A 15,685-nucleotide genomic window follows, 5' to 3' on the forward strand; every position below is an offset into this window, starting at 1 on the left:
AGAGGCAGAGAGAGAGACACACAGGCTGACAGAGAGAGAGAGAGGCACAGAGACACAGGGAGAGAGATGCTGAGAGAGAGACACACACACAGGGAGAGAGAGGCTGAGAGAGAGACACACACACAGGGAGAGAGAGGCTGAGAGAGAGACAGACAGACAGACAGACACAGGGAGAGAGAGGCTGAGAGAGAGACAGACAGTCACAGGGAGAGAGAGGCTGAGAGAGAGACACACAAACAGACACAGGGAGAGAGAGGCTGAGAGAGAGACAGACAGTCACAGGGAGAGAGAGGCAGAGAGAGAGACACACACACAGTCACAGGGAGAGAGAGGCTGAGAGAGAGACAGACACAGGGAGAGAGAGGCACAGAGAGAGTGTGACACACACACAGGGAGAGAGACACACACACAGGGAGAGAGAGGCAGAGAGAGAGTGAGACACACACACAGGGAGAGAGACACACACACAGGGAGAGAGAGGCAGAGAGAGAGACACACACACACAGTCACAGGGAGAGAGAGGCTGAGAGAGGGACAGACAGTCACAGGGAGAGAGTGGCAGAGAGAGAGACACACACACAGGGAGAGAGAGGCAGAGAGAGAGACACACACACAGTCACAGGGAGAGAGAGGCTGAGAGAGAGACAGACACAGGGAGAGAGAGGCACAGAGAGAGTGAGACACACACACAGGGAGAGAGACACACACACAGGGAGAGAGAGGCAGAGAGAGAGTGAGACACACACACAGGGAGAGAGACACACACACAGGGAGAGAGAGGCAGAGAGAGAGACACACACACACAGTCACAGGGAGAGAGAGGCTGAGAGAGGGACAGACAGTCACAGGGAGAGAGTGGCAGAGAGAGAGACACACACACAGGGAGAGAGAGGCAGAGAGAGAGACACACACACAGTCACAGGGAGAGAGAGGCTGAGAGAGAGACACACACACAGGGAGAGAGAGGCAGAGAGAGTGAGACACACACACAGGGAGAGAGAGGCAGAGAGAGAGACACACACACAGACACAGGAGGAGAGAGGCAGAGAGAGAGAGACACACACAGTCACAGGGAGAGAGAGGCAGAGAGAGAGATAGACAGTCACAGGGAGAGAGAGGCTGAGAGAGAGACACACAGACAGACACAGGGAGAGAGAGAGGCTGAGAGAGACACACAGACAGGGAGAGAGAGGCAGAGAGAGAGACACACACACAGGGAGAGAGAGGCAGAGAGAGAGACACACACACAGGGAGAGAGAGGCAGAGAGAGAGAGACACACACAGTCATAGGGAGAGAGAGGCAGAGAGAGAGACACACACACAGGGAGAGAGAGGCAGAGAGAGAGACACACACACAGTCACAGGGAGAGAGAGGCAGAGAGAGAGACACACACACAGACACAGGGAGAGAGAGGCACAGAGAGACAGACAGACACAGGGAGAGAGAGGCACAGAGAGAGAGAGAGAGACAGACATACACAGGGAGTGAGGCAGAGAGAGAGACAGACGGACACAGTGAGAGAGAGGCTGAGAGAGAGACACACACACAGACACAGGGAGAGAGAGGCAGAGAGAGAGACACACACACAGTCACAGGGAGAGAGAGGCAGAGAGAGAGACACACACACAGACACAGGGAGAGAGAGGCACAGAGAGACAGACAGGCACCGGGAGAGAGAGGCAGAGAGAGAGAGACATAGACACAGGGAAAAGACACACACAGACACATACAAACGAAACACACCAAACATAGGAATGAAGATAACATAAGAAATAGAAAAAGAACACAGAAAAGTAGCTCGAGTCAAAGTGAGAGACACACACAGGGAGAGAGACAGAGAGCAGTTAGACACCACGATGAAAAGATATTAGGTTGCCACACTCTCTCATACTATACTGGAATGTCGGCCTCTAGCAGCTGTTCAAATCTCCGGAGAAAAAGCAATCTGTTTACCAGTTTCAGTTAAAAAATCTGAAGGGCCTGGTTCCCTCGATGTGCTTTGACCTTACCTTGCGCCCATTTACAAAGAACACAAGCTCATCTGCAATGTTGTGTTGAGACATCCCGAGAGATACCCTCTGGTCTTTGCAGATTCCTGAACTTCCAGGCTATTCCCTGCTCAAGAGACAGTGCAAAATCTTCCTTTTATGCCATGTGTTTCTGTCAGTCATTAATGATTTCGAAGCCGCTCTGTGATTGAGTCACTGGTTTGATGTTGGAGTTACTCTTTAAAATGGAATGATTCACGGTTCTGTTTTGCTTTCTGGTGGAATATTTGAATGGCAGGGAAAGGGCCAAGAGCCAGTTTATTTGAACTAGTTTGAACTTCACACACTTTGCACGCATACATTCTTCTACTCAGTCCTGAGGCAGTGCCTAATAAGAAGAATGTACAAATTTAACCATTTACTATCTGTAGTATGTTTGTCTGAAACCAAAGGATCGATTCTCCGAAAAGATTTCTAAGTGTGGTGGCGAGCGGGAACTGCCGCAAGCTTCCTTGTGCGAGGCCCTAAAGGAGGCATAATCCAGGCCAGCAATTGTCACTGGAGAGCGCAGGTGGTAGTAGTGAAGACAGGGGAGAAACAAAGGATGGTCATAGACTATAGCCAGACCATCAACAGGTACACACAACTAGACGCGTACCCTCTCCCCCGCATATCCGACATGGTCAATCGGATTGCCCAGTATAAAGTCTTCTCCACCGTGGACCTCAAGTCCGCCTACCATCAGCTCCCCATCCGCCCAAGTGACCGCAAGTACACAGCCTTCGAGGCAGACGGGCGATTATACCATTTCCTACGGGTCCCTTTTGGTGTCACCAACGGGGTCTCGGTCTTCCAACGGGAGATGGACCGGATGGTTGATCAACATGGGTTACGGGCCACGATCCCGTATCTCGACAATGTAACCATCTGCGGCCACGATCAGCAGGACCACGACGCCAACCTCCAAAAATTCCTCCAGACCGCCAAAGCCTTGAACCTCACGTACAACGAGGACAAGTGCGTTTTTAGTACCGACCGGCTAGCCATTCTGGGCTACATAGTACGCAATGGGATAATAGGCCCCGACCCCGAACATATGCGCGCACTCATGGAATTTCCCCTCCCGCACTGCCCAAAAGCCCTGAAAAGCTGCCTGGGGTTCTTTTCGAACTACGCCCAGTGGGTCCCCCAGTACGCAGACAAGGCCCGCCCCCTAATACAGACCACGACCTTCCCTCTGTCGACAGAGGCTTGCCAGGCCTTCAGCCGCATCAAAGCGGATATCGCAAAGGCCACGATGCGCGCCATCGACGAGTCCCTCCCCTTCCAGGTCGAGAGCGACGCCTCCGACGTAGCTCTAGCGGCCACCCTTAACCAAGCGGGCAGACCCGTGGCCTTTTTCTCCCGAACCCTCCACGCCTCACAAATCCGCCACTCCTCAGTGGAAAAGGAAGCCCAAGCCATAGTGGAAGCTGTGCGACATTGGAGGCATTACGTGGCCGGCAGGAGATTCACTCTCCTCACTGACCAACGGTCGGTAGCTTTCATGTTCGATAATGCACAGCGGGGCAAAATTTAAAATGACAAGATCTTAAGGTGGAGGATCGAGCTCTCCACCTTCAACTATGAGATCTTGTACCGGCCCGGAAAGCTGAACGAGCCGTCCGATGCCCTATCCAGCGGCACATGTGCCAACGCACAAATTGACCGCCTCCAAACCCTCCACGAGGACCTCTGCCACCCGGAGGTCACTCGGTTTTACCACTTCATCAAGTCCCGCAATCTCCCATACTCTTTAGAAGAGGTCCGTACAGTCACAAGGGACTGCCACATCTGCGCGGAATGCAAGCCGCATTTTTTCAGGCCAGATGGAGCGCACCTGATTAAGGCTTCCCACCCCTTTGAACGCCTCAGTCTCGATTTCAAAGGGCCCCTCCCCTCCACCGACCACAACGCATATTTTCTTAATGTAGTGGACGAATACTCCCGCTTCCCTTTTGCCATTCCCTGCTCCGACATGACCGCGGCCACAGTCATTAAAGCCCTGAACAGCATCTTCACACTGTTCGGTTACCCCGCATACGTCCACAGCGACAGGGGGTCCTCTTTCATGAGTGACGAGCTGCGCCAGTTCCTGCTCAGCAAGGGCATAGCCTCAAGCAGGACGACCAGCTACAACCCCCGGGGGAACGGGCAAGTAGAAACGGAGAACGGCACGGTCTGGAAGGCCGTCCTACTGGCCCTACGGTCCAGGGATCTCCCAGTTTCATGGTGGCAGGAGGTCCTCCCGGACGCTCTCCATTCCATCCGGTCGTTATTATGTACAAGCACTCATCAAACGCCGCACGAGCGTCTCCTTGTCTTCCCTAGGAGGTCCTCCTCTGGAACGTCGCTGCCGACCTGGCTGGCGGCCCCAGGACCCATCCTGCTCCGAAAGCATGTGCGGGCACATAAGGCGGACCCGTTGGTCGAAAAGGTTCACCTCCTCCACGCAAACCCCCAGTACGCCTACGTGGAGTACCCCGACGGCCGACAGGACACGGTCTCCCTGCGGGATCTGGCGCCCGCCGGCACCACGCACACCCCCCCGACACCATCAACCCAACCGCCCCCCTTCCTGCCACCGCCGCACCCCGCGACCGCCCCCTTCCCAGGAGGATCAGTCCCCCTCCCCTTTGCACTGACAGCTGAAACCGTACGGCTCCTGGAGGCGACAACACTGGTACAAGCACCACCACCACCGCCGGGGCCGAGGCGATCGACTCGGACGACCAGACCGCCCGACCGACTCGTGGCGTCGATGTAAAACAAAGATGGACTGTTCAAAGAACATTTTGTTTTTTTCCTATACCCTCTGTAAATAGTTGCAACAGGACGGAACTGTCCAATACTGTACTACCATGTGAATGTTCTATCCTCCCAGGGCCAGCCCTGTAAACCCTTACCACCATACGAAGCATCACCCCGCCGGGTTCATTTTTGACAAGTGGTGAATGTGGTAGTATGTATTGGAGGTCATGTGGGACTGGAAGCCCTAATGTCATTGGCTGACAGATCCCGGGTCCTGGTTGGCCGTTGACCTCAAGCTCCGCCCTGAAGGCGAAGTATAAGAAGCCGGTGTCTTCCCCCGCAGGCCAGTTTACTATCGGGCTGCTGGGGAACAGACACGCTTAATAAAGCCTCATCGACTTCACTATATTCGTCTCATGGAGTCTTTGTGCGCTACACACAGGGAGAGAGACACAGACACAGAGAGAGAGAGGCACAGAGAGACAGACAGACACAGGGAGAGAGAGGCACAGAGAGACAGACAGACACAGGGAGAGAGAGGCACAGAGAGACAGACAGACACAGGGAGAGAGAGGCAGAGAGAGAGACACACACACAGACACAGGGAGAGAGAGGCACAGAGAGACAGACAGACACAGGGAGAGAGAGGCACAGAGAGACAGACAGACACAGGGAGAGAGAGGCAGGGAGAGAGACACACACACAGTCACAGGGAGAGAGAGGACCAGAGAGATAGACAGACAGAGGGAGAGAGAGGCTGAGAGAGACAGACAGACACAGGGAGAGAGAGGCAGAGAGAGAGACACACACACAGACACAGGGAGAGAGAGGCACAGAGAGACAGGCAGACACAGGGAGAGAGAGGCTGAGAGAGACAGACAGACACAGGGAGAGAGAGGCTGAGAGAGAGACACACACACAGACACAGGGAGAGAGAGGCAGAGAGAGAGACACACACACAGACACAGGGAGAGAGAGGCTGAGAGAGAGACACACACGCAGACACAGGGAGAGAGGGGCAGAGAGAGAGACACAAAGACAGACACAGGGAGAGAGAGGCACAGAGAGACAGACAGACACAGGAAGAAAGAGGCTGAGAGAGAGACACACACAGAGACACAGGGAGACAGAGGATGAGAGAGAGACACACACACAGACACAGGGAGAGAGAGGCACAGAGAGAGACACACACACAGACACAGGGAGAGAGAGGCTGAGAGAGAGACACACACACAGTCACAGGGAGAGAGAGGCACAGAGAGACAGACAGACACAGGGAGAAAGAGGCTGAGAGACACACACAGAGACACAGGGAGAGAGAGGCACAGAGAGAGACACACAGACACAGGGAGAGAGAGGCACAGAGAGAGACACACACACAGACACAGGGAGAGAGAGGCTGAGAGAGAGACACACACAGGCACAGGGAGAGAGAGGCACAGAGAGAGACACACAGACACAGGGAGAGAGAGGCACAGAGAGAGACACACACACAGACACAGGGAGAGAGAGGCTGAGAGAGAGACACACACACAGACACAGGGAGAGAGAGGCAGAGAGAGAGACACACAGACAGACAGAGAGAGAGAGGCACAGAGAGACAGACACAGGGAGAAAGAGGCTGAGAGAGAGACACACACAGAGACACAGGGAGAGAGAGGCTGAGAGAGAGACACACACACAGGGAGAGAGAGGCAGAGAGAGAGACACACACACAGTCACAGGGAGAGAGAGGCTGAGAGAGAGACACACACACAGGGAGAGAGAGGCTGAGAGAGAGACAGACACACAGACACAGGGAGAGAGAGGCAGAGAGAGAGACACACACACAGACACAGGGAGAGAGAGGCTGAGAGAGAGACACACACACAAACACAGGGAGAGAGAGGCAGAGAGAGAGACACACAGACAGACAGAGAGAGAGAGAGGCACAGAGAGACAGACAGACACAGGGAGAAAGAGGCTGAGAGAGAGACAGACACACAGACACAGGGAGAGAGAGGCAGAGAGAGAGACACACACACAAACACAGGGAGAGAGAGGCTGAGAGAGAGACACACACACAGGGAGAGAGAGGCAGAGAGAGAGATAGACAGTCACAGGGAGAGAGAGGCTGAGAGAGAGACACACAGACAGACACAGGGAGAGAGAGGCTGAGAGAGAGACAGACAGACAAAGGAAGAGAGTGGCAGAGAGAGAGACACACACACAGGGAGAGAGAGGCAGAGAGAGAGACAGACAGACGCAGGGAGAGAGAGGCAGAGAGAGAGACACACACACAGACACAGGGAGAGAGAGGAGCAGAGAGACAGACAGACACAGGGAGAGAGAGGCAGTGAGAGAGACACACACACAGACACAGGGAGAGAGAGGCAGAGAGAGAGACACAGACACAGGGAGAGAGAGGCACAGAGAGACAGACAGACACAGGGAGAGAGAGGCACAGAGAGACAGACAGACACAGGGAGAGAGAGGCAAAGAGAGAGACACACACACACAGACACAGGGAGAGAGAGGCACAGAGAGACAGACAGACACAGAGTGAGAGAGGCACAGAGAGACAGACAGACACAGGGAGAGAGAGGCAGAGAGAGAGACACACACACAGACACAGGGAGAGAGAGGAGCAGAGAGACAGACAGACACAGGGAGAGAGAGGCTGAGAGAGACAGACAGACACAGGGAGAGAGAGGCAGTGAGAGAGACACACACCCAGACACAGGGAGAGAGAGGCAGAGAGAGAGACACACACACAGACACAGCGAGAGAGAGGCACAGAGAGACAGGCAGACACAGTGAGAGAGAGGCAGAGAGAAAGACACACACACAGACACAGGGAGAGAGAGGCTGAGAGAGAGACACACACACAGACACAGGGAGAGAGAGGCAGAGAGAGAGACACACAGACAGACACAGGGAGAGAGAGGGTGAGAGAGAGACACACACACAGACACAGGGAGAGAGAGGCACAGAGAGAGACACACACACAGACAGAGGGAGAGAGAGGCAGAGAGAGAGACACACACACAGACACAGGGAGAGAGAGGCTGAGAGAGAGAGACACACACACAGACACAGGGAGAGAGAGGCTGAGAGAGAGACACACACACAGTCACAGGGAGAGAGAGGCTGAGAGAGAGACACACACACAGGGAGAGAGAGGCTGAGAGAGAGACAGACACACAGACACAGGGAGAGAGAGGCAGAGAGAGAGACACACACACAGACACAGGGAGAGAGAGGCTGAGAGAGAGACACACACACAAACACAGGGAGAGAGAGGCAGAGAGAGAGACACACAGACAGACAGAGAGAGAGAGAGGCACAGAGAGACAGACAGACACAGGGAGAAAGAGGCTGAGAGAGAGACAGACACACAGACACAGGGAGAGAGAGGCAGAGAGAGAGACACACACACAGACACAGGGAGAGAGAGGCTGAGAGAGAGACACACACACAAACACAGGGAGAGAGAGGCAGAGAGAGAGACACACAGACAGACAGAGAGAGAGAGAGGCACAGAGAGACAGACAGACACAGGGAGAAAGAGGCTGAGAGAGAGACAGACACACAGACACAGGGAGAGAGAGGCAGAGAGAGAGACACACACACAAACACAGGGAGAGAGAGGCTGAGAGAGAGACACACACACAGGGAGAGAGAGGCAGAGAGAGAGATAGACAGTCACAGGGAGAGAGAGGCTGAGAGAGAGACACACACACAGGGAGAGAGAGGCTGAGAGAGAGACAGACAGACAAAGGAAGAGAGTGGCAGAGAGAGAGACACACACACAGGGAGAGAGAGGCAGAGAGAGAGACAGACAGACGCAGGGAGAGAGAGGCAGAGAGAGAGACACACACACAGACACAGGGAGAGAGAGGAGCAGAGAGACAGACAGACACAGGGAGAGAGAGGCAGTGAGAGAGACACACACACAGACACAGGGAGAGAGAGGCAGAGAGAGAGACACAGACACAGGGAGAGAGAGGCACAGAGAGACAGACAGACACAGGGAGAGAGAGGCACAGAGAGACAGACAGACACAGGGAGAGAGAGGCAGAGAGAGAGACACACACACACAGACACAGGGAGAGAGAGGCACAGAGAGACAGACAGACACAGAGTGAGAGAGGCACAGAGAGACAGACAGACACAGGGAGAGAGAGGCAGAGAGAGAGACACACACACAGACACAGGGAGAGAGAGGAGCAGAGAGACAGACAGACACAGGGAGAGAGAGGCTGAGAGAGACAGACAGACACAGGGAGAGAGAGGCAGAGAGAGAGACACACACACAGACACAGTGAGAGAGAGGCACAGAGAGACAGGCAGACACAGTGAGAGAGAGGCAGAGAGAGAGACACACACACAGACACAGGGAGAGAGAGGCTGAGAGAGAGACACACACACAGACACAGGGAGAGAGAGGCAGAGAGAGAGACACACAGACAGACACAGGGAGAGAGAGGCTGAGAGAGAGACACACACACAGACACAGGGAGAGAGAGGCACAGAGAGAGACACACACACAGACAGAGGGAGAGAGAGGCAGAGAGAGAGACACACACACAGACACAGGGAGAGAGAGGCTGAGAGAGAGACACACACACAGACACAGGGAGAGAGAGGCTGAGAGAGAGACACACACACAGTCACAGGGAGAGAGACGCACAGAGAGACAGACAGACACAGGGAGAAAGAGGCTGAGAGACACACACAGAGACACAGGGTGACAGAGGCACAGAGAGACAGACAGACACAGAGAGAGAGAGGCAGAGAGAGAGTCACACACACTAACACAGGGAGAGAGAGGCAGAGAGAGAGACACACAGGCTGGCAGAGAGAGAGAGAGGCACAGAGACACAGGGAGAGAGATGCTGAGAGAGAGACACACACACAGTCACAGGGAGAGAGAGGCTGAGAGAGAGACACAGACACAGGGAGAGAGAGGCTGAGAGAGAGACAGACAGACAGACACAGGGAGAGAGAGGCTGAGAGAGAGACAGACAGTCACAGGGAGAGAGAGGCTGAGAGAGAGACACACACACAGGGAGAGAGAGGCAGAGAGAGAGACACACACACAGTCACAGGGAGAGAGAGGCTGAGAGAGAGACAGACACAGGGAGAGAGAGGCACAGAGAGAGTGAGACACACACACAGGGAGAGAGACACACACACAGGGAGAGAGAGGCAGAGAGAGAGTGAGACACACACACAGGGAGAGAGACACACACACAGGGAGAGAGAGGCAGAGAGAGAGACACACACACACAGTCACAGGGAGAGAGAGGCTGAGAGAGGGACAGACAGTCACAGGGAGAGAGTGGCAGAGAGAGAGACACACACACAGGGAGAGAGAGGCAGAGAGAGAGACACACACACAGTCACAGGGAGAGAGAGGCTGAGAGAGAGACACACACACAGGGAGAGAGAGGCAGAGAGAGTGAGACACACACACAGGGAGAGAGAGGCAGAGAGAGAGACACACACACAGACACAGGAGGAGAGAGGCAGAGAGAGAGAGACACACACAGTCACAGGGAGAGAGAGGCAGAGAGAGAGATAGACAGTCACAGGGAGAGAGAGGCTGAGAGAGAGACACACAGACAGACACAGGGAGAGAGAGAGGCTGAGAGAGACACACAGACAGGGAGAGAGAGGCAGAGAGAGAGACACACACACAGGGAGAGAGAGGCAGAGAGAGAGACACACACACAGGGAGAGAGAGGCAGAGAGCGAGAGACACACACAGTCATAGGGAGAGAGAGGCAGAGAGAGAGACACACACACAGGGAGAGAGAGGCAGAGAGAGAGACACACACACAGTCACAGGGAGAGAGAGGCAGAGAGAGAGACACACACACAGACACAGGGAGAGAGAGGCACAGAGAGACAGACAGACACAGGGAGAGAGAGGCACAGAGAGAGAGAGAGAGACAGACATACACAGGGAGTGAGGCAGAGAGAGAGACAGACGGACACAGTGAGAGAGAGGCTGAGAGAGAGACACACACACAGACACAGGGAGAGAGAGGCAGAGAGAGAGACACACACACAGTCACAGGGAGAGAGAGGCAGAGAGAGAGAGACACACACACAGACACAGGGAGAGAGAGGCACAGAGAGACAGACAGGCACCGGGAGAGAGAGGCAGAGAGAGAGAGACATAGACACAGGGAAAAGACACACACAGACACATACAAACGAAACACACCAAACATAGGAATGAAGATAACATAAGAAATAGAAAAAGAACACAGAAAAGTAGCTCGAGTCAAAGTGAGAGACACACACAGGGAGAGAGACAGAGAGCAGTTAGACACCACGATGAAAAGATATTAGGTTGCCACACTCTCTCATACTATACTGGAATGTCGGCCTCTAGCAGCTGTTCAAATCTCCGGAGAAAAAGCAATCTGTTTACCAGTTTCAGTTAAAAAATCTGAAGGGCCTGGTTCCCTCGATGTGCTTTGACCTTACCTTGCGCCCATTTACAAAGAACACAAGCTCATCTGCAATGATGTGTTGAGACATCCCGAGAGATACCCTCTGGTCTTTGCAGATTCCTGAACTTCCAGGCTATTCCCTGCTCAAGAGACAGTGCAAAATCTTCCTTTTATGCCATGTGTTTCTGTCAGTCATTAATGATTTCGAAGCCGCTCTGTGATTGAGTCACTGGTTTGATGTTGGAGTTACTCTTTAAAATGGAATGATTCACGGTTCTGTTTTGCTTTCTGGTGGAATATTTGAATGGCAGGGAAAGGGCCAAGAGCCAGTTTATTTGAACTAGTTTGAACTTCACACACTTTGCACGCATACATTCTTCTACTCAGTCCTGAGGCAGTGCCTAATAAGAAGAATGTACAAATTTAACCATTTACTATCTGTAGTATGTTTGTCTGAAACCAAAGGATCGATTCTCCGAAAAGATTTCTAAGTGTGGTGGCGAGCGGGAACTGCCGCAAGCTTCCTTGTGCGAGGCCCAGCGAGGCCGGCAATCTATTCAACGTTAGCCAGTGCCCCCACCCCCGCGCATCCCCCCCCCCCCCCCCCAACAAGGTCAAGCAGCACTTCTTAAACAGCACTTGCACAGCCAACCCCACTCAGCTCGCAGCCATGACGACGAGACGACCACCCCCACACCTCGGGGTTGCAGACCTGGGAGGCACCTAGATGCAGTCGAGGCCAGGAAGGATGCCCTGTTCCCCCCGAGGGTCCCAGAGGGTGAGCCACAGGGCAGCCAGTGCCGCCTGGGATGAAGTGGCAGCGGCCGTCAGCTCGGGCAGCATGACTAGGAGGACTGACCTCCAGTGCCGCAAGGAGGTCAACGACCTTCACTGGGCAGCACGGATGAGTTGACACCACCGCACCCTCCCCCTGCCGGAGCTATCCCAACCCGCAACGCAACCAACCCCCAACCCTACTGAGGTAATACCAGGTATTGCAGTACCTGAGAGGTGGATGCACATTGGCTAGACCTAGGACTCTACCATTGGCCAACTTACGTAGCTCCGCCCTGAGAGGTGGGGTATAAGAACCGATGCCGTCCCAGCAGCCTTCACTTTCTGTATCGAAGCTGCTGGGTACAGTTCTAGCTGATTAAAGCCGATTAGTATGACTCTCCTTGTCTCACGAGTAATTGATTGTGCATCAGCTACCCCCTCAGCCCTCCATCTGGCCCCAAACCCACCCTTCATACCACCCCCCCCTCGCTTCACCCCAACCCTCCCATCACCCCAACCCTTCCTTCACAACCCCTCCAGCATAGTGACCCACTTGTGCGGCTAATGATGCGATCTTTGTGTCTCTGCAGGAGAGGCTCTCCCACAATCCCTGGGAGAGGGCCCAGACTGGCAGTGGGGTGCCGGACATAAGAATCCGCATGACATTCAAGGAATGGGCCCTGGCGCTGACGGGGGATGGCCAAGGTCAAAGCAGTCACCAATGCGGAAGTCGGCATACGCCGCAGAGGTGAGGAACCACCAGGCCCCACCTGGATGGACAATCACACATAAGTTGTTATTTCCATACAGACTGACCCATCCCTCCCACTGACCACATGCTCATTCTCCAACAGGTCCCCCAGCCAGCGGTGCCAGGTCATCCAGGGTGACCCCCTCCCCTGCCTCTCATGAGACCACCTTGGAGGAGAGCTCCGAGAATGCCACAATCGATGCGTCACAGCTGTCCTCCCCACCTCCACTAGTGCAGACACACCCACCTCGGTGGGAAATGTTAGTGGTCAGATTCTGGGGCACAATCTGGTGAGCACCACACAGCTGATGATGTACATCAGGTGGAGGCAAAAAAACCCAGGTGGGAGACAGCAGTCGGAGGTCTGCTGGATGGCAGGACCCAGCTGGGTCCTAGCCTGATGCTGAGTCTTTGGAACAGGTTTAACTGGAGCTGATGGAGATGATAGGGAGTGGCTGGGACATTCAGAAGGAGATGTCAGCGGCACACCAGCAGGTCCATAGCCAATTGGAGGAGTCCAGAGGCTGCAGGCACAGGAGATGTTGCCGGCAATGAGTGACACCGAGGCAAACACTGCTAGGGTGGCGACCACATTGGAGAGCCTGGTGTACGATATCGGCACCATTAGTGAAGGTGTCCAAGGCGTCGTGCAGTCGGTGACGGCCATGGCTGAGGGTCTCGGCAGAATGTCTGTCTCGCTGGGGGATGTGACCCAGTACCAGGCTGACCTTGATGAGGTTCTGCGGGACATGACCCGCTCTCAGATGGGAATGGCCGAGGTACGGCGGAGCTTGTCCCAGTCACTGAGGAGCATCGCCGAGGGCATCGACACCATGGTGCAGGCATTGGGGAGTCGCCAGGGCTGGCACAGCCAGAGGGCGCAGTCAGCCTGGGCTCAAACCAGCTGCCCCTCCATCCTAAGCTTAACCACAGGGTCCTATGGGCACCGAGCGGGAGGAGGGGGCAACCTGGACCCATCATAGGGACTGGCGTAGGTCGCTATCAGGTCACTCGAGTTCCACCCCTATGATGAGGCGGCGCCTTGCAACTGTCATGATATGCACTCATGCACATAAGGAGATACAGACAGGTTGCCACCGCCTGAAGAACCCTTGCACCGATCCCCTTAAGGCAAATTCCACCCTCTCCAATTTAATAAACCCCGCCATATCGTTGATCCAGGATTCCACGCTTGGGGGCCTCACATCCTTCCACTGAAGAAGAATCCTTCACCGGGCTACCAGGGACGCAAAGGCCAGAATTCCGGCCTCTTTCGCCTCCTGCACTCCTGGCTCCTCTGCCACCCCAAATATTGCGAGCCCCCTGCCTGGCTTGACCCTGGAACCTACCACCCTCGACACCGTCCTCGCTACACCCTTCCAAAAGTCCTCCTGCGCTGGGCAGGCCCAGAACATGTGGGTGTGATTTGCTGGGCTCCCTGAGCACCTAACACACCTGTCCTCGCCCCCAAAGAACCGGCTTATCCTTGCCCCGGTCATGTGAGCCCTGTGCAGCACCTTAAATTGTATGAGGCTGAGCCTCGCGCAAGAGGAGGAAGAGTTCACCCTCCCCAGGGCATCCGCCCACATCCCCTCGTCAATCTCCTCATCCAACTCCACTTACCCTTTAGCTCCTCCACCGAGGCCTCCTCCTCCTCCTGCATCACCTGATACGTTGCCGAGATCCTCCCCTCTCCAACCCACAACCCCGACAGCACCCTGTCCTGGACCCCGCATGGCGGCAACAGTGGGAATTCCGCCACCTGCCGCCGAACAAACGCCCTTACCTGCATGTGGTGTTGGGTGCTCTGAGGTACAGACGAACCAACACGGTTGCGATTGGTACAACGCAGTTTTATTCCAACTAGTTATTTACACATCTGACTTGGTAGTCAGCACGTGGTGACTTGTGAGTGTCTTGTTAATGAGGTCCTGGCCTTGTCCTGTCTCCAGATGGACTGGCCAGCAGGTGTCGTGTTTCTTGACTTATACTGTGTCTGCTCTTGTCTGTGATTGGCTGTTGTGTTATGTGTGCTAATTGGTCTGTTGGTCTGTCTATCATGATGTGTGTGTTGTGATGTGTGTTTGAATATCATGACATCCCCCCTTTTTTACAAGATTATGCGCCTACGTGGTTATAAATATAAATGTGTCTTGAGTGCAGCTCAAGGTGTGTGTGCGTGATATTTACAGCATGTACATGTGGCGTAACTATACACAAGGGGCGATGTCAGGTGTGACATGCTAACGAGGTTGTACCATAACAAAAGAAGAACGTTGAAATTTGGACCGATCAGACGAGGCCTGGAACGATAAAACAGTGACATGTTACAATACAGTAGTTGCTAAAATGTGACGTGTGAACAGTCTCATAAGTCCAGTCTAGTAGGTGGGCGACGAATTCGGGTTGACCGCCTCAAGGGTGGGTCGAGAACCACCGGCTGAGGTGCGAGCCTGGCCACAGGCGGCGACAGAAGGGGCATGGTATATGGCAGCTCCACGAAGTCGCTATCAGGAACCAGTGGAGGACACGGCGTCTGTGTATGGTTCCGTTGCGAGCGTGGAAGTAGGCGAAGGGCTCGGCGATTGCGCCTACGCACGGATCCATCCGGCATGCGTACCAGGAACGAGCGGGGAGCCACGCGTCGGAGAACTTCGGCAGGTACTGACCAGCCACCGTCAGGTAGGTGAATGCGGACGTTGTCTCCAGGGGCCAGGGAGGGAAGATCAGTTGCCCTTGTGTCGTACGATCTCTTCTGGCGATCGCGCTGCAGTTGCATCCTATGCAGCACCGGAGCATGGTCTATTGTTGGTGCCAGGATGGAAGGCACAGTGGTTCTGAGGGCGCGACCCATCAGCAGCTGTGCTGGTGAGAGACCCGTGGCTAGTGGGGCCGAGCGATAGGCCAGCAGGGTGAGGTAGAAGTCCGATCC

At 54.6% G+C, this 15,685-nt stretch overlaps 1 protein-coding gene across 4 annotated transcripts in view; it reads right to left on the reverse strand.

The window, feature by feature from the left end:
* LOC140395531 (aldehyde oxidase 1-like) overlaps positions 1 to 11,465 on the reverse strand; it is a 331,856-nt gene extending 320,391 nt beyond the window's left edge. Inside the window, exon 1 of one of the 4 annotated variants that reach the window (XM_072483451.1) lies at positions 11,260 to 11,465. In XM_072483451.1, the coding sequence (XP_072339552.1) occupies positions 11,260 to 11,313 (54 nt within the window). In that variant the 5' untranslated portion in view covers positions 11,314 to 11,465. Of the gene's footprint in view, positions 1 to 2,010; positions 2,225 to 11,259 lie in introns of those variants that run through there. The other 3 variants (XM_072483442.1, XM_072483460.1, XM_072483466.1) reach the window with 3 other exon arrangements.
* Between the last annotated feature and the right edge of the window lie 4,220 nt (positions 11,466 to 15,685).

The sequence above is a fragment of the Scyliorhinus torazame genome, chromosome 2, assembly GCF_047496885.1.
Source record: "Scyliorhinus torazame isolate Kashiwa2021f chromosome 2, sScyTor2.1, whole genome shotgun sequence".
Taxonomy (NCBI): Eukaryota; Metazoa; Chordata; class Chondrichthyes; order Carcharhiniformes; family Scyliorhinidae; genus Scyliorhinus; species Scyliorhinus torazame.